Genomic DNA, 25,007 nt, shown 5'->3' on the forward strand with positions numbered 1-25,007 from the left:
ACACCACCACCACCAGACGGCACAAGCATGGACTCCACACAGAGACAAGCAGCATCATCCCAATTCACAGTGCATTAGTGTGGCGCCCACGGGGAGTGCAGTAGTGCAGTCTCAAAGCACAGAACATTAGCCTGGTCCTCTCAGAGAGTGTAGTATCTCTGTCTCCGCACACAGAGCAGCAGTGCCGTCTCCACACAGAGACCAGCAGCACAGTCCCCACAGTGAGAGCAGCGGTGAGGTCTCCACACAGAGACCAGCAGCACAGTCCCCACAGAGAGAGCAGCGGTGTGGTCTCCACACAGAGACCAGCAGCACAGTCCCCACAGTGAGAGCAGCGGTGTGGTCTCCACACAGAGACCAGCAGCACAGTCCCCACAGAGTGCAGCAGTGCCGTCTACACACAGAGACCGGCAGCACAGTCCCCACAGTGAGAGCAGCGGTGTGGTCTCCACACAGAGACCAGCAGCACAGTCCCCACAGTGAGAGCAGCGGTGTGGTCTCCACACAGAGACCAGCAGCACAGTCCCCACAGAGAGAGCAGCGGTGTGGTCTCCACACAGAGACCAGCAGCACAGTCCCCACAGAGAGCAGCGGTGTGGTCTCCACACAGAGACCAGCAGCACAGTCCCCACAGAGAGAGCAGCGGTGTGGTCTCCACACAGAGACCAGCAGCACAGTCCCCACAGTGAGAGCAGCTGTGTGGTCTCCACACAGAGACCAGCAGCACAGTCCCCACAGAGAGAGCAGCGGTGTGGTCTCCACACAGAGACCAGCAGCACAGTCCCCACAGTGAGAGCAGCGGTGTGGTCTACACACAGAGACCAGCAGCACAGTCCCCGCAGTGAGAGCAGCGCTGTGGTCTCCACACAGAGACCAGCAGCACAGTCCCCACAGAGTGCAGTGGTGCCGTCTACACACAGAGACCAGCAGCACAGTCCCCACAGAGAGAGCAGCGGTGTGGTCTCCACACAGAGACCAGCAGCACAGTCCCCACAGTGAGAGCAGCGGTGTGGTCTCCACACAGAGACCAGCAGCACAGTCCCCACAGTGAGAGCAGCGGTGTGGTCTCCACACAGAGACCAGCAGCACAGTCCCCACAGTGAGAGCAGCGGTGTGGTCTCCACACAGAGACCAGCAGCACAGTCCCCACAGAGTGCAGCGGTGCCGTCTACACACAGAGACCAGCAGCACAGTCCCCACAGTGAGAGCAGCGGTGTGGTCTACACACAGAGACCAGCAGCACAGTCCCCACAGTGAGAGCAGCGCTGTAGTCTGCACACAGAGACCAGCAGCACAGTCCCCACAGTGAGAGCAGCGGTGTGGTCTCCACACAGAGACCAGCAGCACAGTCCCCACAGTGAGAGCAGCGGTGTGGTCTCCACACAGAGACCAGCAGCACAGTCCCCACAGTGAGAGCAGCGGTGTGGATTCCTGGAGCAGCAGCATGGTCTCATGGAGGGTTCAACATGCAGCTACAAGGTAAAGCTTACAGTGCAGTGGTGCAGTACATACCACATTGTTCCACAACAGCTTCATGATATGAACAACTCTTTACTATTACTGCAGATTTTCAAAAGATTTTTAGCTGATGGACCTGTTTTGCCATTGTTCTTACTTACTGTATGTAACAATGTGAATATGACGTGAATTAAAACCTTAAAGCACTGTTCTGTGGCAAACCAACCATGCAGACAATCATTTCTGCCTTGGGAAATGGTGTGATCAACCCATGAGTGGACAATAAATAAAATACTCACTATTAATCATATGGTCAGCATATTCATGCTTGTAAAATAGTTGCACTCACTGAGTGAGGGTACATAAATTCCATTATGGATGGAGCTATAACAATTAGTTAGTTACTTGTTTAAACAATCGACATATTATTTCTCTATAGAAAAAAATAATAACTGGTTCAAAACTGTGAATTACTAACAGTATCCGTCCCCATGTTTTGTTTCACGAAACCCCATTCTCCCATCAGGGGGGAAAATCACACAGCATATAAGAAAACATACCAGGTCGCCCTCTGCTGGTTGTATGACATCAGTGCAGGGGACTTGGGGGTCCTGACAGTTGAAATCACTCTGAATCTGTCACACAGAGACAGACTCATTCACGGTGCAATCTGAATTAATAATACATTTGCCTATAGACCCCAAGTGACTGCTGTCATTGATTTTGGAAACTTTCAAGTAAACTCTTCTTCATAAGACAACTGCTGAAAATCTTTAGCATGGCTTATCTTCATCATTACATGGAGATCGACAGAAGGGGCAGGAAGGCTTAATTCAGTTTTAATAAGACACCTGTGGGGAAGCTTAAGCATTGTGTATGATTTCTTAAGATGAATGGAATGACTGTTTTTCACCCTTGTTAATTCTGTCGATATTTTGTTACTTGGCACCCGTTTCATTATTTTATGCCGGCACAAAAAACGTCAATTTTTCTTGTAAGTGAAGTCATTAAGTGCTCTCGGTTTGAGGAAACAAAAACTGCTCTGAATGTGTTCCTTTTTTACCAAATTGGTATTTCAGTTTCCTTTGTGTCTGGTTCAAGCAAAATAAATACATGTTATTATGCTTATTTCGAAGCAAAAAAGATACCTTTGTATCAATGACCAATTATTTCACTCTGTTGCCACAAACTGCCAAATTTCATTTCAGTTGTTTAGGATTTCTGTTTGGTGTGTTTTTAAGCCGTTCCTCATGCTGGAACAGTTAGTGAGCCTGGTACAGGTGAGAGATCAAGCACCTGTTCTGAGAGCTCCATGATGGTGGTGGTGACCTCTGACCCGTTGGGTTGCGTCTCCGTCTTGGAGTCGGTCTTCTTCAGCTGCTGGGCAGCACTCACAGCACTGGCTTCTTTCTTGGCGACAGGGGGCTGGGGGAAAACGGGGCAAACGCACACGATGAATGAGAAGCACAAAAACCCCAAAACCCACACCCTAAACAGGACAGCAACCTTAAAGCAGGATCCCAACATCTGAGCCACACTATTCTCATTCCCCTCAATTCACTGCTTTCTTTTTTTTCTTGATTAACATACAAACCAGACACTTTAATCACTTAAACCTTGGAGCCTCAGGGTGTATAGTTTATATGCATGCACAACATTGTCAGAGGGAAAAAAAATAATACATAAAACCATGATGAGTGACATTGATTGAAAAAAAAAAAAAAAAACATTTTACAGAATTGAAGCTGGCCACAGAGATCAAAATAAAAATAGGGATGACAAAGAAAAAATGCATGAAAACACAGGCAGAAAATAAATGAATAAATAAATGCATAAATAAATAATAAAATAATAATATAATGAATACAATATAAATAATAAATGAATAAAAGTACATTGATAAAGTAAAAGCGAGGTGAGAGCTGATTGGTCCAGCAGAAGGGGAGGCGGGGTCGAAGCATGCTGATGCAGTTCTGTTGATGAGTGGCAGGATGTCCCCTAGGCCGAGGGGGAGGGGGAATGGGTGGGGTCTATCTACCTCATAGGGCACACGCTCTTCGGGGGGCCTGTCTTCCACAGGGGATTTGTCCTGCATGGCCATAAGTCGGGCGGAGTAGAAGCGGGAGGTCTCCTCGAAGTCGTCGCGCCCCACCTCGGGCAGGCGGTCCCTCTCCCCGAGCTCGGTCATGCCCCTGGAGAACTCCTCCATGCCCGTGTGCAGGTCCATGATGACGGTGAAGTCCACCTCGGCCTCCAGGCTGGAGGTGGAGCTGACGGTGATGCTGGAGCACTTGCGCTCGATGCCCAGGTGGGTCTCCTTCATGTAGAGCGTCTCGCGGTCCTGGTCATCCTCGCAGGCGGAGCCCGGTCGCCTCTCCCAGGGCTCTCTCTGGATGGGACACAGGGAGACAGAGAGCAGCCACGCCCCCAGATCAGAGGGCTGCCGGGGCGACCCCTCCAGAGATGGGATGGCAATGACCAATGGTGCGGGGGGGGGGGGACTCCTTCCAGCTCCTGAGTTTTCACATCAGTGTGGGAGCTTTCACACCACATGATGGTTTCTTTCTGTCAAGGTAATGATCCATGAAAGAGACAGAGGAGTCGTCCCCGACAGCATGCAATCTGTGGCATGTCCACGGAGGAGAGGACAAATGAGTTCCTACTGAAGACAGTGATGATACAGCACAGGAGAGGGATGGAACAGCATGTCACAGAGAAACACGGGTCCCCACCGCATGAACGACAGCTGTGTCCAGATGGCTTCTCAAATATGCAAAATACATCATTAAAACATTCAGGAATTTTCTTACAATGTAACACAATTATGAAGTTAACAAAATCACAACTTCTTTATTGCTTCAGAGGGGGTTAAATTGTAACAGAAAATGAGCCTTGGGAGCAGGTGATGGGGGCACATGCAGCATGCACACAGCGAACATGAGGGGCGCATGCAGGGGGGAGTGGACTGCTCGGGGTGGCATGTGTTCCAGAGTGATGAAACATGAGGCAACGGGCAAAAAAAACCAGCCAGCCGCGCGCGGGGAGGGGGGGACCGGGGGTGTCAGTCATGAATTATGGATGGCGGGTGGAGAATTTTTTTTTGTTTTTAATTCAAGGTAAAAATGAGAAACCTGAGCTTCATCTAGCGGCTCTTCGTGAATTGCAGGAGTGGAGAGGGGCTCCTGAAAAAGTCAAAAGGAGAAGGGAGAAGGAGAACGGTCCTGAGTTAGGCCCGCGCTGCTTTGACTGACACTGTTTGCCAGAGGCCCACGCCGGCTGGGCCAAGACCGTCACTTTCCCTCAGTCAGATAAACAGCACAGGGTACAACCTGTCTGAGAACAGAGCCGCGGGCTCTTTTATATCCCCATTGCAATGTGGCTACACACAGACAGCTCAACTTCCTGTCTCCATCCATACAATACACGAGATAGAATCCCACATAACCAAGACTCTGCCTTTGTTTGTAATGGCACATTATGTTAAACCCAGTGTTATTTGTTGGTTTGTATGCATAACAAAAAAAAAACACCCAAAATGCAATGCGGTTAGCTTAATGCATCTAAAATGGTGCCATACAGATTGTTAGAGGATGCTTTATGAGAAATATCCAACCACTCATCCCATGGAAATTGCACATGTTGAAAGATCTTCACGTTAACAGAATAGCATAAACGGAAAAGCACTGCCTTCATACAAGGTTCAAGATTGCACTGAAATACACAGAGAAAAAAGATTTTGAGTTTGCTCTGCAGAAGTGGGCACACACCTTTGAATAGTTGAGACAAGCGTCTGGCAAAAGCCATTTTAACGCAAGGTAGAATTTGTAAATACTGCAGAGCCACGCTGACCGAAAAAACTTGCATGACAGTGACATACAAATGGTCCCTACTTTTATCACAACGTCCTGTTATGGCATAACTGGACAATATACTCATGTGAGAAACTTTCAAAAGGTAAAACTGAAGACTCATTTACCACCAGACTCAGCTTTTGCAGCATACCAAAAACAGTGCTCTCACACATACATCACGTACATCAAACTTGTTTGTGCCAATGCGTCCAGGACCTTAGCTCAGATGAAAGTCACGCAATTATTTAAGCTGTCAGATCCGAGCCTTATTTAAAATTCTCTTCATTCCACTGCCAAAAATGTGCCAACTCCTAATTAATGCAACTATGAAACTACTGTGCGGCGCTATGCCCCAGCTTCTGTCCACGAGGGTATAAACTGTGAGCTCTATAGTTGCGTGCACAGGTCTACTTTGCACTGTGAGGGGACCTTTTAAAAGAGGATAAGCATCTTAATAAATTATGCAATGTTTCGCCATGTTTCTTACAAAAATGTAATGGATATTACATCATGCTCTGAGAACTGCAATTCCTTCCATTCATTTATCTCTGTGTATCATGGATGTTCTATACTGTATGTAACATATAAAGATTTTGTAAATCATTATCACAAAATATTTATAGCATTAATTTTATTGTTATTCAACACAATACATACTGTAGAAATACACAGACACTGAACTATTCCATTAAGTATGTCATGTCAGGCACGGATATTGAATACAGTAATTATGTGAAGCATACCCAGATGGGCGATGAAAGAACCTCATTCAGGTATTAAATATTGTGTAACAAGACACTCACATTTAGCCAACTCAAACCCAAACTAAATATTTACTCCATGTTTGAAAGTCTTGACTTTTTCTGTTCATACATTCTGTTAAACAAATGACCACACAGAGAAGTCAAAATAATCTCAGAGCCATGACAAGATGCAGAAGCCTTTGTTTCCTTGCAACCCTCCAACATACAGCAGGCCAAAATGAGAGCTGATAGAAGGGGTGTTGGAAGGAAAGCCAAGGTCCAGGGGTTGGGAGGGGGGATCAAAGCCAAGAGCCAAAGCATGGAAGCTGATCTGCTGATTTAGAGACACAGCTTTCTATTTGTTTCTACTGATTCGCAAGCAGTCGTGACACAGAGTGCGCTGTGAAGTGAGGGAAAGATAGAGAGAAAGAGGGGAGGCAGGGGCTAGAATGGGGGGCGACCCGGGTAAGTTCCGGAAGTCATGGAGGAGATTATGCACTGATGGCTGCACTACGGCATCAGCCCAATGAGACAAAGCCAAACAAGTGTGGCAAACACTTTTCCCCCCTTCCTCATATACAAGCACACAAGTCTTATGTATGTATATTTAAGTCACTGAAAACAAATAAGGGCATGGATGGGCACTTTTGTCTGAAGCTCATGCGATGCTTTGCTCCCAATGACTGAAAAGCAGATGCCAAGCAGAGTTACCGCATTTCTCTTCTTGGCTGCATCCAGGGTAGGGTCCTTGCTGGCAACGCGGCTGTTCCGTAGTATGAGTCCGGACTCTCTGGCTTTCTGGGTTTTAACAGGAGGCGTCGGAGGTGCGTTTCTATGGGAAGCCGAAGGCTTTGAACCAAAGGGTTGGGATGACCGGTTTGTCTGAGAGAGATCCTGCTTGTCTTGCCTGAGCACCACGTCTTCTACAGGACTCACACCTTTTGCCAGGTTCCATGTAGCCTGTAGCTCTTGTTCCCCTAAGCGCTGGAGAGACTCATCATATTCATCAGCTTGCCAACAGGTTGATTCCTGAGTTTCAGTGGAAGTGGGAGCGGGATGCATGCATGGTAGAGGAGGAGCAGGATATATTTCGTCAATCTTCTTGTAAGATAGTCTGTCTCCTGATTCCTCCATCTGGATGTCATCTATTCTAGCCCCAGTGCTCACAGAATTAGTGTCTGTTCGTTGAGTAAACATGGTCTTGTCTTCTTTGCTTAAGCTTTTTGAGCGTTCAGGTTTGAGGGGCACAATTCTGGTTATTTCTGAATGATTAATCCCAGTTCCTTTGTGATTGGGCTTTCTTTCAGCCTTGTTAAGCTTAGCCACTTCCACTGTGCCAATTCTTTGTCCATCACGGTCAGGCATCTTTTGATTGGCTGTGTCTGGCAGCATCCCATCACTTGCTTCTGTCTCTATAGTCTCTTCTCTTATTCTTTCTGCATATTCAGACAATGTTTCAATTGGTGAGCCCCCCCAGCTTTCATGTACTACAGGCTTTGCTGACCTGTGGTTTGGTTCAGCTTGCTCCTCTTCCATTTCCATGGCCACCAGCAGCACTTCCTGCTTCTTTTCTACTTCTAGAGGACCATTTGCAGAGCCCCCAACTTCAGCCGCTGGTTTGTCTTCCACACCTTTGCACTCTGTGAGCTTCTCTGTGCTAATGGAGACAAGCTTTCCCTGAGAAGAAGCCTTTCGCTCTTCTTCTACACTGAGATCAAGCTTCCTCTTGTCTTCTCCCACATTGCCATCAGTGTACTTATCCTGCAAATTGGCAGAGACTGCTGGCATCTCGTCTCTAGGACTAGCTTCTTCAGGTCTCTGCTCTTCAGTTTGGACCTCAGACCTCACTTGCTCTGACTCTGTTCTTGAAGAAGAGTGTCCTCCATCACTGTCTGACTCATCATCGCCATCAGACCCCTCTCCCTCTATCTCGTACACAAATTCCGTAGACATTCCAAGGTTCAAGCTTTGAGGTCTCCTCTCCTTGTTAACTCTGTATGGCTGTTGCTCCTTTGTCTCCATGGTCGTGGCTGTAGATTCTTCCACTGGATGAGTGCTACTTTGTGATTTTTGTGCGACTGGTGATGGAAAGTTGTCCATCTGTACTCTTGTTTCCTGGCCATCCTCTCTGGTCACCTCAATGTGAATCATTTTGATAACTTCTCGCTCTCTTTCCGTCTCTCTCCTTCTTTCCCACATTGAATCAGCCATTACAGCCTGTGGGGAGGTAACAGCTTTGCCCTTCTCCTCATTTGATTCATGGTCCTTTTGACAAGTATCTTGTTTCTCAATCAAAACCCACTCCTCAGAGCCCTATGTTGATATGGATTAAAAACAGTTAGAATGGACTATTCTTGTGATATGCTACCTACCATGTATCTGTTTATTTTACACAACAAAAGGCAGCATATACTGTATATAATATAATACATTTCCTCAATGAGTTAAGGCATTTACTGTCTCTTCGCAATATATTCAGCGACTGTATTTGTTTCATTTCCCAATATGCCTTATCAATGCTGTGCACATGTGGTATAGTGATCTTGGTTCTGATGTAGAGGAAATGAAATAAAATGGTTAGAGCTTAAAAGATTGTATTCTGTGAAAACTGCACTGCTCGTAATCCTTTTTTGTATATAGGAAAAAATGCATTGCTAATTTATGCAATGTATTATTAGCTCTCACTATTTCAAACGGTATTTTCAAGTTTTATACCACTCTACCCTGAGGAACATATTTTACTGACAAACAGTGAAATGAGTGTATTCCATGACATATTCTACAGTGTATTTTAAGTTAAATTATCCTTTAGATGGATTGCATCTGAGAACATTGAAATAATTTTTAACCTAAAAAAGAAAAAAAGGCATTGTGCTGACAGGCCAGCAGGTCACTACAATATACATCTATATAACTACTCAGCAGAGAAAGATAGAAGAGAGAAGAGAAACCTCTGGAGATGCCACCACAGTCTTCTGGATGAAGCCCTCTAGAGAGTGGCCGTTCACAGGGTCCTTATCCCCTGCTGTTCCCGACACCTGACGGGAGGGCGAACCAAACCCACCAGTAGAGGGTGAAAAAGAGAGCGGAGAGCAATAGTTAGAGGTTCTCCCTGTCCCCTGATTCCGCCTGTCATGCACCTCTTACTGCAGCTGGGTCGAATCTACACGTGACCACAAAAAAACGCGGTTGTGACATCAGCTCAGTGCTTTAGAGATGCAGCACATAATCACGGGGCCCGCTGAAGCATCTCCGCGTCATTTGCTATCAAGAAAGAAAGTGAAAAAAATCCAATCCCGCTAATTCTGGCAATAGATGTGTAAAACAATTACAATGCCTCTGTAGCTGCATTTAACAGAGAATGCCTAATGACTTTTCTCTCATTTTGCTTCATAAACCACAGTATGAAAATCATACGTAACTCTTCAAAAAGCCAGTTCACCTTTCAATTTGAGGTTGTCAGTTCTGCCCTGAAATGCAATCTGAATGAATAAAGTGGCCAGTACAGAAAGATATTTAAGATAACACAAATGTCAAATCAAGTCACAGTACACCCACAACCCTAACATTCTGACTGTCAAATATGTCTGCAAGACAAAGAAAAGATGTGCATGCAATTGCAAAACTGTATTTTTCAGCAGCATCAAAAGCAAAATGTCTTTTTAATTTGCCTCTACAGTAAGTCAGGATGAGAAAAAGCCTACATTACTTAGAGGCTGACTACATAGCTACATCTAGTCATTATTCCATTAGGAAGATCAAATCTGATCCTCTGAACCAGGCATGCAACAGATAGCGTCCACTACCCTGCAAGATTCCTAATAAGCCATGGATACCATTTCACTGTTCTCAGACAGCTCGGAAACAGTCCCCAGCCTGTCCCAGAAAAGCCAAACACATGGAACGTGAAATCAACAGGGATATCTCGAGAATTGCAGCTTGTCATCTCAAACACCTTTGTCACAATAATAACCATGGGAATAACCAAAGCTCCAGAGTTTTGTTTTTGTTTTGAAAAAATAGCATTTCTCTGCTTGTAGGTCCAGGTTGGAAAACAAATAACTTTTCTATTTTCTTTAGTCTTACATAAATTCAGTATTGCTAATGTTGGTAATGCTTGAACTGAAAAAATGGCATTCCGTTGAATTTTGCAAACATGGAAACTTCACATTTTCATGTCTTCGAAAGGTTCAGAAAGACACATCAGCTTAAGAGATCATTTTTCACCGAAAGATCCTTTTCTTATGTGAAAGGTCTTCCCCTGAGTTTGCTATATGCAAGCTTAGCTGTACTCTGAAATGAGAAAATAAGCAGTTGGTGGCACCAAGTGTTTTGGAGCAGAACCATGGATGTCTACGCCCTCCTGAATCAGCAGTGGGGTTTGCACCATGTACACAGCTGATTGTACGCGGTTGCAGATGTTCATTCCAAATTGGGGTGGGAATTGTATATGCTCAGCCCTGTGCTGGGTGCTAAATTTATAATATATAAAAAGAGATCTTTCTTTTTACACATTGTTCCAAAAAAAAAAAAAAAACTTGCCAATTCCTTTTAGAAATTCCACCAATTGAGCAGTTATGCAAGCATTCATGCGATTAAAAGTACAGAAGACATGTTCTCTTTGAATGAAATCCTCAGAATTAATTTAACTGTGCCACTGGCTATTCGTGACATTTTCACTCATCTCCATTGATTATTCCCCATTGAAAATAAGGACAGTACAGTGCATTTACAAAATAAATTAATTATCAGTTACAGTTTGGTACAATTTAATCACTGTGCATGTAATCACATCAGGATTATTGATCTAAACTGAAGTGCTGTTTTTGGCTCTTCAGAGGTTATACAATATGTAATTGACTAATATTTCAGATCATTTGGGACTGATTATTCCAAACCAAATCAACATACATGACAAGGAAATAACAAAGGTGTCTCCTTAGGGATGATGGGAACATATGTGTCCTATCGCTTGTGCTATTTGTCAGCACCACACATGGAAGTGCCCTGCATCTAGTTTCTGATTTGTACCATATAATATGAGAGAGAGACCCTGTTGGCCAATCACAACACATGGAGTCAACTCATTGTAGCCATATGTAGCCAAAAGCATGTTTCAAACTGGAAAATGCACAGACAGGGCACACGTGTGTGTAGACAAAACCAAATCCTTCCCAGCAGTCACTGTGAAAATTGCTCCCCGAAAAGTGCATGTGGAGTCAGCACTTGTAAGGGTGCTGCATGTGTCAATGCCTCCTGCCCCCTCCCCCCACCAAAGACCCCACTCCCTCAAACCCTGTGCCCAGACTCACAGCCTTCTTCTCAGGCGTGCCCCCTGGGGAGGTGCCCGACAAGCGCTTCTCGGGGGAGGAGCTGGACAGACGCTTTTCCCTGTGCATTAGCTTGCTGTTGGGTTCCCTTAGGGCTCTCTTCAGCTCGTTGATACTGGCCTGGTGCTTTAGTAGGACATCCTCAGACTTATCGAGGAACTGCAGAAGAAAGAAAATGAGATCAGATCAGAGAAAGTAGGGAAGTCAGAGAGGAGACTGTTTTGTGTGAAAGGGAGAACAACAGATATTGCACATCCCTGTGAACTTCTATGCTTCAACATGCTGTTGACCACATTGAAATGATTTTGATTCACACAAAGGAATGGCTGAATGATAATAAGTATATTATCATTACAGACAATAAACACAAAACATTTTTTTTCAGTCCCTGACACTAATGTCTTTTAAATTTCAGGAACTTCCCCAAGGAAGTAAACATACGTTGTTTGTGATTGCACCGTAATTGTCTAATCTATGTCCTCATCGAGTGTCTTGATGTGTGGTGTAACACAAAAAGTCCACATGATTCTCTACTACTTGTTTGGTCTTCATGAAAGGTGGAACCTAGTGTTAAAACATTTAATTATGCTTGTCACCCCAATGAAATCTGTGTAGGATATATATTTCATAATCAATTATTTTATAATTCAATTGCTATTTCATAATTTTATACATTTTATCTCTTTCTTATTTAATATTACTCCCACTCACTCAACTTAATGCAAATCAAGTGGCTGGTAAACAAGTGCAGTATTACCAAGATTGGTAACATGTTTCATTAATGCAGCCACCACAATTTAACAGCTAATGTCATTAGAGGATCAAAAATCTGTTTGTGTTTTTTTTTTACTTTTCCATTTGGAGCCTGGTATCAGTGCCAGTGCTGAGTCACATGACACATGTCACAACAGAGAGAAGCACAGCGCATGTCTGTGGTGAGCCTCTCCCTCATAGCTGTGAGGCTTTGCGCTCCTCACAGGCAAGTGCTACGGATGAGTGTCACAGGCAGCAGGCGCAGAGCCGAAAGAGCAGTACCTCCTTGTGTCGAGGGGTGGAATCCTGGTCCAACTGAGGGGGCAGGGCGGGTTAAGGCGGGGCAAGGCGGGGCAGGGAAGGGGGCGGGGAAAAGGCAGGATTAAGGGGGTGTGGGAGTGGGTGCAGAGACAAAGAGGGAGAGCGCAGCCAGTAAGTCAAGGAGGGAGGGAGGCAGACAGAAAGACAGATTTACTGACCCCAGGGACAGAGGGCTGGACAAGTCCATGGGAAAAATATCACATACACACACCGCTTACAGAAACAATAAAACCAGGAATCAATCGTGCAAGCACACACAGACATCACACATACACACCTGGCACATCAACACAGGCATGCAGGTTGATGGTCCACAGAAAACTATGCAACCTGAAATAGCTCTAATATGTAGGGCCACCAGTTTGTCTCCACCATGTGACCTGCTGAGATTTAAACTTGTATTACAATGGTCATCCTCCATGGGTCCCCATAGGCACTCCAACGGCACAGTCAAGTGGCTAATTGTACAATCGAGTTTCAAATTGAGGCATTTATAAAAACAATCAGTTTATCTAATATGGGGACAGCCAGGAAGGAAAGTGAACATGGAGAGCCGCAGGGTCTGCTGGCTTTCGTTGTTATTCAAAACTTGAATAGCACAGCAATTGAAAAACAGTTGATTACACAGTTAACACAGATCACCTGGTTTCCTGGGTTTGAATCAATCAGTGATCTTAAGGGAAAATCAAAAACCAGTAAACTTTCTGTTAAATGTTCTCTTACTGCTCTCATTTTTAAGGCAGGGATTTCTCACTGCTTCTCACAAAACCTGTACAACATTTAAAAATACTGCAGGATGTCCAGGGTACTAAGTAATAAAACTGAATTTAATTTGTAAACGTCACTGTCAATCATCATCTGTGCTCAATTATTTTATCAGTTTAAGATTATTGAGGTGGTGCAAATGAGATAACTGTTTGAGAAGGGGCTTGACAAAGAGGCAATCCCAACCTCAATCTGGCGGAGGACTGAAGCACAATGCAAGAAAACAAGTAGAGATAAACTGGTGGCCCTACTAATAAGCTATAAGTATGTAAGTGGCGCCCGCTGCAGGTAGATGGAGCGGGTGTTTCCTAGATAAGACGTAGATCCCTTTAAATCAACCAGCAAATAGCTTGCATGGCCTGCATCACAAAATGATGCAATTTACAGTCTGCATTTCAAACCCCTCAACAGCATGTGCAAAAATAGAAGGAAAAGCAGATGATGAATGGATCATTTCCTAGTAAGAGATGCCACACTGTGAACGCAGAAGCCAATGGATTTGACTGCCAGACAGACAGGTGGGAGCTTAAAGAAACACTGATCACTCAGACACCCCTATACTGCTGCTACTATAAATGATCTTATCTCAACAGATTTGCCACATTGCTAAGGCATCTTTCTTTAATATTAGTTTTCAATCTGTAATATACTCAAAATTAAGCAAATAACCAAAGCGGTTTTGTTTTTGTTTTTTTGTACTGAGCTTAACTGCTTTTCAGCATACCATATACAAATAACTATCATGGCATCATCATGAGAATTCCTTAATGGTCAGTTACAGTTATCTACACTACTGGTAAGCTAGATGATTAAATAAATCAATTACTTCAAAAGAGTAAAACAGAAAGAGGCCTATCAATAACACTGACAGCAATACACTGTAGACAGACAAACAAGCACTGGCCACTAAGTACAAGATACCTCCTGTTTAGAGTCAACAGGTGACTCTGCATCCTCCTTCTGCCAGCAAGGGGTTAAAGAGAAAAGGCGGGTTAGTAGAAATCCATGCACATTAGCAGCTAGTTTGGGCTCGGTGATGAACAGGAGAGAGGGGGTCAGTGGATTAGTCTGGGTTAGATTCGGATCAGGTACAGGAAAGTGAAGGAGACAGGGAGTAGATAAATCCGGGTGATCACAAGATGCCTTTACACGGCTACAGCGAAGAGCTTCAATGACAGCCAAGCTCTTCCCCTCAGGAGAATCAATTCCTTACTGTCACCTCTATCAGACTGGGAACAGTGCACCTGTTCCTCATTTCATCCCAAAAAAGAGAAACAAAACAGCATTTCACAGGCAGCTCAATCTCTCACCCTGCGGTAATATTGTGCTGGATGTCATGTTTTCCACGAAAACATCCAGCAGGTTTGTCAAGCAAACTTAAGAATATTTCTTTGGAATTGTGTGGCTTTCTCAGTGTTGACCGATACCCATGTTATTCTTCCTTTAATAGAACAGGACAAAGCTCCTGATCATGGTCACTGAATAATATTCAGTGAATGTCCATATTAACACACTTTCTGAGAGTGTAAAGCAGGGATGTCTAATGCTGTCCAATGGAGTAAGAAAATCATCAAACAAATAGTAACTTAAAAGCAGGTAAATATTTGCTACTTGTGAGAAGAAGAAAAAAAGATTTTAAGTCCAATTACAAGAGTAAAACACTTCTTTGCAGTGTAGTTTTTTGTTTTAGCCCAGCACTACAACACCTGATTCAACTGATTAACTAATCAGAGTCTTCAATCAAGACCTTGGTAAGTAGAATCAGGAGACTGGGCTAAAACAAAAACCGGCACCGACACCAGTCCTATCTGGATAAGACTGGATACCCCTGGTATGAAAAAACTGTCAATACTGAGTGGTCTGGAGCAGGACCACCCACTTTAAATACCTACATTTACCACAGCATGTATCTAGCTTTTGTAATGCCAAAGCTTCTTTGGCATCAATCCAAACTTTTTCATTTTGTAGTCCAAAATGCGAGATTAGTTTATTTAGAACATTAATTAATGGATCAGATTTGGTCCTGCAGCATGAATTTTACACAAGTGACTGAATTCATTTTTTGGATGACAGACAATCCTTGTTATTAATTATATCAAATGTGATTAATTGTATTTGAGAAATTTGTACATCAGAAGGGACAGGGGATTTTACTTTTAAACTTTTAAAAATCAATTTCTTACTTCAAAAATTAAACATTAATAATTATTTTTGTGTCACACTGAAATGTAAACCAACAAAGACTGTCACTGGTATTTCAGACAGGAAGAGTGTGGTTTTTTAACCTGTGATGTAACAGAAGATCTGTTACATCACAGCACATTAACCTGCCCAGCACCTGACTTATACTGAGCAGACACTCTTACCCACAGCTTACATATGTTTAAAATAACTGCTCCTTCATACATCTGGATGTGTCCTGAAGCAATCTGAGTATCTTGCTCATGGCTACAACAGCAGTGATCCAACCAGCAACTGAATCTGGAACCTCTGAGATACAAGCCCAACTCCCAAAACACTGCACTACACTGCCACTGTTTTGTTACAAAAAAATGTAAAGGCAAGCTAGCTGTGCAGGGAACCAGCAGTATTTGCAAATGGAATCCATCATCAGTTAGGATTACTGTTCTATAGATGAAGTATGACATTGACATTGGCTGCTTCATCCGAAAGTACTGCAAACATTTAATTAGACAACGAAAAGCAATGTAATTATCTCAATGGATATGATTAAGAATTTGGTTTGGAAGAGAAAGAAAACTGAGTTGTTTATTTCTTCCAAAAACCATGAAAATAACAAAAAAGCACAATACCTGTACTGTAAAAATACAAATACAGTATAAGGGCAACAATTTGGGATGTTTTGAGTGATTTCTGAAGGATATCAAGGGATATCAAGGGACGAGGAGTTGGTACAGAGGACAAACAGTGGTCCACAGAAACTGGGGCAGGCACAGACAGGAAATAGTATTTTCTAAGACAGGAAGTACCTCCTGTTTGACACCATCAGTTGGCGGCTCTTCGCTCTGACATCCCGTTAAAAGTAAGGAGAAAGAAGGAAAAAACGCAGGTGTGAAGACCATGTCAATTTGGCGAGTGTTTCCGCTCATCAGATCGATCTCAATGGGAAACATCTCCACAGTGAAGTGAAAGAGCTGCTCAAGTGAGCAGTATTCACAGCAGGACAAAAAGCAGACAAAGACTGATTCCTCTTACAAGCCGAAGCAGGAGGAGCTGTATAACGGTGGCACTCAGAAAAAGGCACATTCTTTACAAAAATGGCTTCTGTAAAGAACGGGCCGAGCAGAGACCTGATATAAGTACTTCCAAAAGGCCTCGTATGCACCCTACCTTCAGTTCCCTCTTTTTTGTGGGCGTGATGGGGCCTTCCTCGTTCTCATCCTGGATCTTGTCCTGGTCTTGGACCAGGGTCTGGTCCAGGGCGTCACCCTCCTCATCCCCAGATGGGTGGGGCTGGCGCTCGCTGATGCTGCGCTGGGATAGGCCGTCCTGGTTCTCTCCGAGGACAGAGGCTGAGCGGGACAATTCTGCTGGTCAGAAATGTGAGAGGAAGAGCAGGGGATAGGACAGAGCAGGACAGGGGCGGGCGAGGGAAGCAGGGCACCACACACAAAGGGGACACGCTATAGGGCAGCAGGAGCAGATGGGGGAAAAAAACCCATGTCTTCAGACAAAAACATCTGAGCTCAAGATGCTCACTGTTTACTCTCTAGCTGTTTAGGATATATTAATATTTTAAGCTCCTTTTATAATTTCAGTTAAAAGAAAATCTATCCATCCATCCATTATCTATACCCGCTTATCCTGGTCAGGGTCACGGTGGGTGCTGGAGCCTATCCTGGCGCGCATTGAATACGCCCTGAACAGGCCCCCAGTATATCACAGAGCACACCATTCACTCACCATTCACTCACACACTCATACCTATGGGCAATACAGAGTCTCCAATTAGCCCACGTACATGTCTTGGACTGTGGGAGGACACCGGAATACCCGGAGGAAACCCACACAAACACGAGGTCTCTTGCTGTGAGGTGACTGTGCTGCCCACTACACCACCGTCCCACCCAAAATGACACCAAACTACACAAACTATGTGTAGTTTGGTGTTATTTAGCTACACAAACTATGTGTAGTGCACTGTTTATCAAATGTATATTAACGTTAATATAACGTTAATATTAATGTAACTGTACTTTTTTTTAGAAGTCAGCTGCATCAAATTAAATCTGATTGATTCATGTATTGACTGAATATTACTGGATGACAAACTGATGCATCCCAGCAGAAACATGTATGCCTGAAACAGCTCCCACTAATGACCCATAGCTAAAAGGGGTAGATGTTAGTGGGGTTTAGTGCAGTATTAGTGGGGAGACAGAGACAGGGAAGGGGGGGGGGGGGGTGTGGGGATTGCTTCAGTGGTACCCACCTCCATCCAGGCTGCGGGACAGCAGGTACCTCTTGCTGGCAGAGCGCTCGAAATGTGGTGCAGGGCGATCGATCAAAGCGCTGGCTTGGCGTGTCTGGGCTTGCGTACGCCCGCTGTAGCGGAACTTGGAGCCCATCACCAGAAAGCCTTTAGGCGGAGGTTCTGGAGACACCAGCCTGAGGGAGGTGGTTAGGTGTGCGGAGGGGGGGAGGGGGGGTGACTGGTCAAACCCTGGGAAACATACTACAATTTGTTTTCCAGTATCAATATTTTTTTCTCCTTTTTTAACCAGGAACTCCTTTAAGAATCTTGGCCAAGTTGGCAGCAACAAAACACAACTCCAAGTTAAAAAGAAATAGCACAACAACACACAGTATTATCATGTACTAACTGCCTTTCTCCACCAGAAATCGAGTCAAAACTTGCATTGAAGTGTTATAAGCCATACCAAAATATGAGCATACACTAACTGACTCAAAGCAGGTGGCAATCTGGAAACAAAATACGGATAACAGAGACATAAGCCTTTTTTAAGCCAGTGCAAAACCCTGATCAAAGACACTCAGTTTTCCCATAATATTCCCCAAGCTTTTCCAACAGCCACTGGGTGAAGAGTGCTGTGTGCAGTGCTATGTACAGGAGTGTCCATTCATAGGAGAGCAGCCACAGTGGTGCGCTGTGCTGTGTCAGACACAAGAGACCTTCAGGTTGAGGGGTGTGCTCTGTTGAAGGGAGGGGGTAGTGAGGATCTGTGTGCTAACAGTGATAGCCTACCTGAAGAAGGTGTGGTGTTCAATGCAGACCTTCCACAGCCTCTTGGCAGCTCGGTGGTTGGGTAGTTTGAAGCCAATGGTGCTCTCAAACTGTTCATACTGCAGGGAGGTGTGGAGGGGAAGGTGAGATGGGAGAGTTAACTCAGATAGTTTAATTTGTACAGTGCCGTGAAAAATTATTTTCCCCCTCTCTGATTTCCTCTATTATTGCATATTTGTCACACTGAATGGTTTCAGATCTTTCAACAAAATGTAATATTAAACAAAGGGAAACTGAGTAAACTGAATTTATTTAATAAAAAAGCATCACCAATGTGAAAAATTTCCCCCTTAAACTTAATAATTGGTTGCACCACCTTTAGCAGCAATAACTGCAACCAAATGCTACCTATAATTTGACATCAGTCATTCACATTAGGATGATCACAGATCACAGACTAGGCTGATCAATATGTGTTAATGCTAAACCATGCATAAAATCTCTGGCACAATAGTCAACTGTTCTACTGTATGACTTGTGATGTGTGATTTTAAAGGTGAAGACAACAGTGCACTTACCAGTCCAACAAGTGAGAATGAACCACTATTTTAAATTGCAATATTCTCTTAATTAAAATAACAAGAAAACTGCAATATACAATAAAATGCTAAACAGGGCCCATCCAAAAAAATTACCCCACCCCACCACACTCATGATGTGAAGTTGATCACCATTCATTTGTTTACATGCATTATACATCAGTAGTTCAAGTGGCCAAATTCATGCCCTCAGACGTATTGTGTAGATATTCTTACAAATCAGCATGCAAGTGGTTTCAGTTTAAGCACAAATCCAGAAAATAAAAAAAGCATTGACTCCTCTACAGTCAATAATAAAACATCCTGCTCGCAGTGAGACCTAATTTCTGGTGATGTGTTTTACAGTCACATATATCCCAGTGATATGATGGCCAGACAGACTCCAGGGCTGTGGACGGCTGCGAGAAAAATCTCATTTTAAAGCTCAGAAAACAAACAAAAGCGAGGCATTTCTGTGCGTCTATATTTATACTTTTATACTTGTTTATGCTTGTGTGCTCTGACAGCTGCGCTGTGCTAAAGCCCCTCTTTATTCTCTCTTTCACAGGCGCACTGTGAGTTCCTGTGTCTCGCTGAGGCAGAATAACGGGGCCAGTAGCACAGGAACTGAGCACGCTGTGCTGACCAGCGGCTCTGCGGAACTGAAAAGGTGGCTCGATTCCCAGCTCCAGGCACCCCACATCCCCCACCTAGCCAGCTTCATCCAGCGCCAGCCTCCAGCTTTCCACCCCGACAGTCTCAGCTCTCAAAAGCGCCAGACCTCAACCTACTTCCTGCCTTTACATCCTAAGCACCAGCATCAAACTCTGGACCTCCAGTTCCCATTCAAGCCCCTATAAGCATTTCAGCTCTGTACATCCCTTCTCCACTCCACTACCACAACTCAATCTCTCTTGGCTAACTGACATGTACTTGTACCACTGTCAGTTCATAGTTCTGACAGAGGGTCTATACATGCTCTTCACTCTAGAAGTACAGAAATGGTGTCTGAGATTTTTTTCTGATGGATATCACACAGTAAAGAGGACATAGCCTTCCTGTGGCACAGCTCTGCAATCAGACGCTCTTCCAGCGCTCACCTCTCCTGGACGGATCTTGATGTAGAAGTTGCTCCTCTTGTAGGAGATTTTGAGGATTTTGGGCCAGGCGAAGCGGTTGATCCGCAGGCGATCTCGGTATATCAGCAGCCCGTTGGCACACACTCCCAGCATGATGTCGATCCCTTCAGAGTCCTGTCTCAGACAAGCCCCATCAGGGGAATTAAGCAAAGAGGAGCAGAGGAAGCACAACTCCACATTAGCAGGCCTCAACTGTCATGTAACACACACACACACACACACACACACACACACGCATATGCTCACACATATGAATATCACATGCATACACACCAACACAAACACACACACACACACAAGCTCACACATATGAATACCACATGCATACACACCAACACAAACACACACACACACACGCTCACACACATACGAATACCACATCCATACACATAAACACAGACACACACACACACACACATGCTCACACATATGCATAACACATGCATACACACACACCAATGCCTTCAAATACACACACACAGGTTATGAACATGTCCTTGAATATACCTTGGCGTGGTGGAGGTCTACCCCATACATGGACAGCTTCTTGGCATTCTCCAGGAAGTTAATTTCTGCCTCTGCAGGAGTCATTCCCCTGGGCAGGGACAAAAAAGAACCGCCATTATAAACACAGGAATTCTCCACTGCCTAATAATGCTGCTGGCTACTGTATTACACAGCAGGTGTCACATGCTCCTCTGAGAGAACTGGGCCGTGTGCCTGTCGAGTGAACCCAGCCCGGCCCCAGCTCCACCCTGCTGGGGTAAACACACCGCGGCCAACGCAGCCTCTGACTGAAACAGAGTCAACACTCAGTTCAGAGCTCGCTTTGTGTGTGCAGCCATGACAGACTCCGGAACAGTGCGGCGCCATTTGTGAGCATATGCGTCCCGCGTCACGTGACACCTCACAGCAGCAGGTTCCCCGCTGCTTCTGTCTGAGCGTCTTGGTTTGCCACAGTCAGGGGCTGTCTCACTGAATCACATGTTACAGCCAAAAGGAGCCATTAAGAATGAGAATCCAGTAACAGCCCCAGTCCCATCCCACTGGTAGTAACAACTTGCTGAGGTTGTGGGGGGGGGGTGAGTTGGGCTTACCTGTAGTTACGGTGCAGCTCCATCACCCTCTCCTCCAGCTCGCGCGTCTGGTTGGGAGCGAAGCGGAAGTCGCTGACGTAGTCGGCGCCGTGCTCGTCGTGGTCGTAGTCGCCCAGCTCGGCCTGCACGGCGTAGGAGCCCAGGAGGGCGTGCGTGACGAAGGAGCAGGGCAGGCGGCCTGACAGTATGTCGTCCCTCAGCTGCAGACACAAGTAGTACCTGCCACAGGGAAAGGATGGGGGGGGGGAGAGAGCTCACACATGGAACTCACCGGAGACGCGCTCCAGCTTGCCAGCAACCTGACCTAACCAAGCAACACGCAGCTCCTCACTTTAATGCAATAATGCGGAGGAGGGACTGAGCCCTCAAAAGAGAAGCCTTGTGACCTGTAGCCTACAGACCGCTTTGCATTTGTTTTTCTTGCACGTCTCTATTGATATTGTTTTCATTGTTTTGTACCCTATTCTGTCTGTGGCCAGAGGTAAAAGTAATTCCCCACAGGGGATCAATAAAGTATTTTTTATTCTGACTGAGAGGCCAGAACTGCCAGAAGCAGCCAGTAGACAGGCTTATGTGCAGGGAGGGTGACAGTAGAGAGCAGCCAACATTATATTTTAAGACACGAGGGAAACAGAGTGGGCTGGGGGGGCTGAGGAGGGGGGGGGGGGGGCTGTAAGACAGGTGGGTGAGGTGTTTCTTGGAAAGCTGCAGGAAACACCAGGGGTTCCCAAAATGGAGCCTGGACACCCCAGGGGTCCATGATGGTGTTCCAGGGAACTTTGGCTAAATGTAATGTTTCCTTTTTAATAATACATTTTGTTATGTTTCTACTGTACATTTCATAAATGGTAGATTTTAGATGTTCTTATTTTTAAAAAACCTCTTATCTGCCCATGGTAATATTATGATCATTTTATGAAATATTCATATTGCACTAGATTCAGTATGTGCCTGATATCGATCCTTATGATGCCCAGCTTTAGACATGCTTCCCATGTATCAAAGGCACTGCAGCCTGAAGTGGGTGTCAGATAAAGGTAAAAACAGTCTGCAGCACTGCAGGCGCTCTCAGACAGAGGGTGATCATTTTCGGGGTCCTTCAGATGAACGGATTTGGGCGCCCTCTGCTCTACCTGGTGATGTCCTCTGTGAGCTGGGAGGGGTCGGGCGGGTAGAACTTGACGGCGAAGGCGAAGTGCCATGCGGCAGCTGGGAAGAGAAGGAGAGATGAGATCTGACAGGATGCGTCTGACACGCCGGGTCTGCAGCCTGCTGACCAAAGGTCCAGTAAAAGTGCCTTCTTTTGGATTCATCCGTCCCTACGGATTTCGTCAGTGTCAATATAGAGACTGAAGGTCGGTGAGAGTGAAAGGCTTCACCGTGAGCGTCTGACACCTTCGTTTATCCTCTCTTCTCACAGGGGACCACTTATGAAACACTGTACAATTACAGAATAAAACACCAAAAAATAGCCATATCCCCAGGAAAAGAGAAAAAGTGACTTTTGCTTCCGCTGGTCAAGATAGAGATTTATAAGATATTATTAATATTGTATTTCTGCCAAGAGGAATCTACACAAAACCAGCTTATTGGGCCATATATATTTTCCTTTTCAACAAATGCATCAATATCATGTAACATCCAATCCTGTATTTGACAGTCCATTCTCTTTCCTTTGCGTGTGTGCGTGCGTGCGTGCGTGCGTGCGTGTGTGTGTGTGTGTGCGTGCGTGCATGTGCTTGTGTGTGTTTTCTTTGTTTTTTTTGTTGTTGTTTTTTTTTTTTTGGGGGGGGGGTGTGTGCATACTCACTGCGCATCTGTTTTTTGATCTCCTTGGAGGGGTCCAGCCAATTCTGAAAGACAAGAGTGAGAATTCACAACGGAGCTGAATCAAATGTCACATTTCACACTCCGCATCAAACTCACAGAGTGTCTCTAATTGCTGAAAGTATTTTCCAGTGAAGGAGTTTACCATCTGGCTGAGAGGAAAGAAAAGGCATAACTGAGTCTTCTGAGATAGTCAGCTTTAGGGAACGAGTGCAGAGGTAGGCATATGCTCTTCTACTGTGATTATAAACTGTAAAAGCAGGGACGTCACCATCCACTGTTTTCAGGGTCCAGACCTCCAGGACACAGAGCACAGGGTCACATCCCTCCCTCACCCCTTCGTTATATATTATCAATGAAAGATCATAACCTATTATTTGCCTATTATTTGACAGTGAACAACAGCAAAACAAAGAAGAAAAAAAAACACCCACACTCAAAAATTGTACCATACCACCCTTCGTAGCATTACACTGACTCACAGTAACTTCCCTTCACTTAATCTAATTGGCATGACCCAACTGCTCATTTGTGCTAAAAGTCTTTTTGGCAGCCTGGATCATGGCCACTGGTGTGTAATCAGGGGTGTGAAAACTGTAGAGATATGAGAGGCGCGTCAGCAGAAGGCAGTATGCTTGAAATGGTCCAGATCCACCTGAGCACGTCTGTCCATTTATGCTAAATCACCCAAAACCTGAACAAGGGGTTAGGTTCCTCCGTCGCCTAATCAGCCCACTCAAGAAATTAATGAGCTGTGACCATTCATTATCTGACCGGATTCATTTGATATCCAGCTAGGTCAAAGAGCACCTCGTTATCGGAATGATCTTTCTCCGTGGGTTCGGGGCACCGTGAAACCGCAAGTCCCTTGCTGGAGACGCGACATAACGAGGTCCATTCCCCTTTAAGGAGCAGCTTCCAGTCCAGTGGCCCATGAAGAACGGCACGTACGGACCTCCCCTCCGCCAACGGCAGCAGCGCCGTCATCGCTCAGAAGGCTATAATGGAATAAACGCTTCCCCCAAATGGGCTGGAAATAATGTCTTCAGCATGATACAGGAAGGAGAACCTGAAATAATAATGTTTCAATTACGTCCACTTTGCTTAAGGTCAGGGAGAGCCCCAGAGGGTACTCTCCACAGTGATGACCAGGACCTTTACCTTTCAATGGGGACATTTCACCAGATCACAGTGAGACCCGGCTCTCCAGCGTCACCCTGTGTGCTCCTAGAGACCGCTGCACTACGCACCCTTTCAAGCACTCCATATGTCTCAAACCTATTTCAGACTCACAAGCTCACCATTTATACCAGCACCTCAGCCCCTCTCTGTAGGTAATCACCACGTGTTTAGTGGCATGTTGGAGAAACACAGTGACGTGGGTTGTAATGAAAGAACAGCACACCTAGCTGATGGCACAGTAGCGCAATTTCTGTTTAGGAGATCACAACATGCGCACCACTGCTCCTCGGCCACATGAGGACACAATAAAGGCTAAGGGAGGTGGGCAGGAGAGCAAAGACCACCCAGATGGCTTACCCACCCATGTGATGAGGTGGGTAAGCCACTGGTTTCTTTAGAGTCTCCAATTAGCCTACCTGCATGTCTGCATGCACAGTGGGAGGAAACCATTGTACCTGGAGGAAACCCACGAGAACATGCAAACTCCACACAGAAAGTCCCAGGATTCAAACCCAGGACCTTCTTTCTGGGAGGCTACAGTCCTCCCCACTGCACCACCTTGCCGCTCTGAACCAGTGCTTCCGCACAGTAAAATTCCATTCAGCCTTATAATTACCATAACCATTCCTCCCCCAAAACCAAATAATCCTGCAATAAAGTAAGGGTTAAGGAGACAGAAGAGAACATCTCCAATGAATTTTTAAAAAAAGGAATTGACTAATAACAAAACCTTTGTGTTGGTGTCAATTTATTTTCC

The 25,007-nt window shown here is 45.1% G+C and overlaps 1 protein-coding gene across 18 annotated transcripts in view; it reads right to left on the reverse strand.

The window, feature by feature from the left end:
- The window catches only part of si:dkey-178k16.1 (band 4.1-like protein 1), a 73,930-nt gene that overhangs the window by 7,064 nt on the left and 41,859 nt on the right, over positions 1–25,007 (reverse strand). For 2 of the 18 annotated variants that reach the window (XM_064306516.1, XM_064306518.1), the window contains exons 5-22: positions 23,052–23,094; positions 22,375–22,450; positions 21,242–21,460; positions 20,652–20,739; positions 20,106–20,258; positions 18,449–18,546; positions 17,675–17,850; positions 16,573–16,769; positions 16,212–16,247; positions 14,143–14,181; positions 12,418–12,450; positions 11,365–11,541; positions 9,004–9,090; positions 6,764–8,365; positions 4,590–4,640; positions 3,497–3,847; positions 2,755–2,883; positions 2,019–2,093 (exon numbers count right to left, since the gene is read on the reverse strand). In XM_064306516.1, the coding sequence (XP_064162586.1) occupies positions 2,019–2,093; positions 2,755–2,883; positions 3,497–3,847; positions 4,590–4,640; positions 6,764–8,365; positions 9,004–9,090; positions 11,365–11,541; positions 12,418–12,450; positions 14,143–14,181; positions 16,212–16,247; positions 16,573–16,769; positions 17,675–17,850; positions 18,449–18,546; positions 20,106–20,258; positions 20,652–20,739; positions 21,242–21,460; positions 22,375–22,450; positions 23,052–23,094 (3,630 nt within the window). The remainder of the gene's footprint in view (positions 1–2,018; positions 2,094–2,754; positions 2,884–3,496; positions 3,848–4,589; positions 4,641–6,763; positions 8,366–9,003; positions 9,091–11,364; positions 11,542–12,417; positions 12,451–14,142; positions 14,182–16,211; positions 16,248–16,572; positions 16,770–17,674; positions 17,851–18,448; positions 18,547–20,105; positions 20,259–20,651; positions 20,740–21,241; positions 21,461–22,374; positions 22,451–23,051; positions 23,095–25,007) is intronic. The other 16 variants (XM_064306519.1, XM_064306520.1, XM_064306521.1 and 13 more) reach the window with 16 other exon arrangements.

Source organism: Anguilla rostrata, chromosome 13 (genome assembly GCF_018555375.3).
Source record: "Anguilla rostrata isolate EN2019 chromosome 13, ASM1855537v3, whole genome shotgun sequence".
In the NCBI taxonomy this organism is placed as follows: domain Eukaryota; kingdom Metazoa; phylum Chordata; class Actinopteri; order Anguilliformes; family Anguillidae; genus Anguilla; species Anguilla rostrata.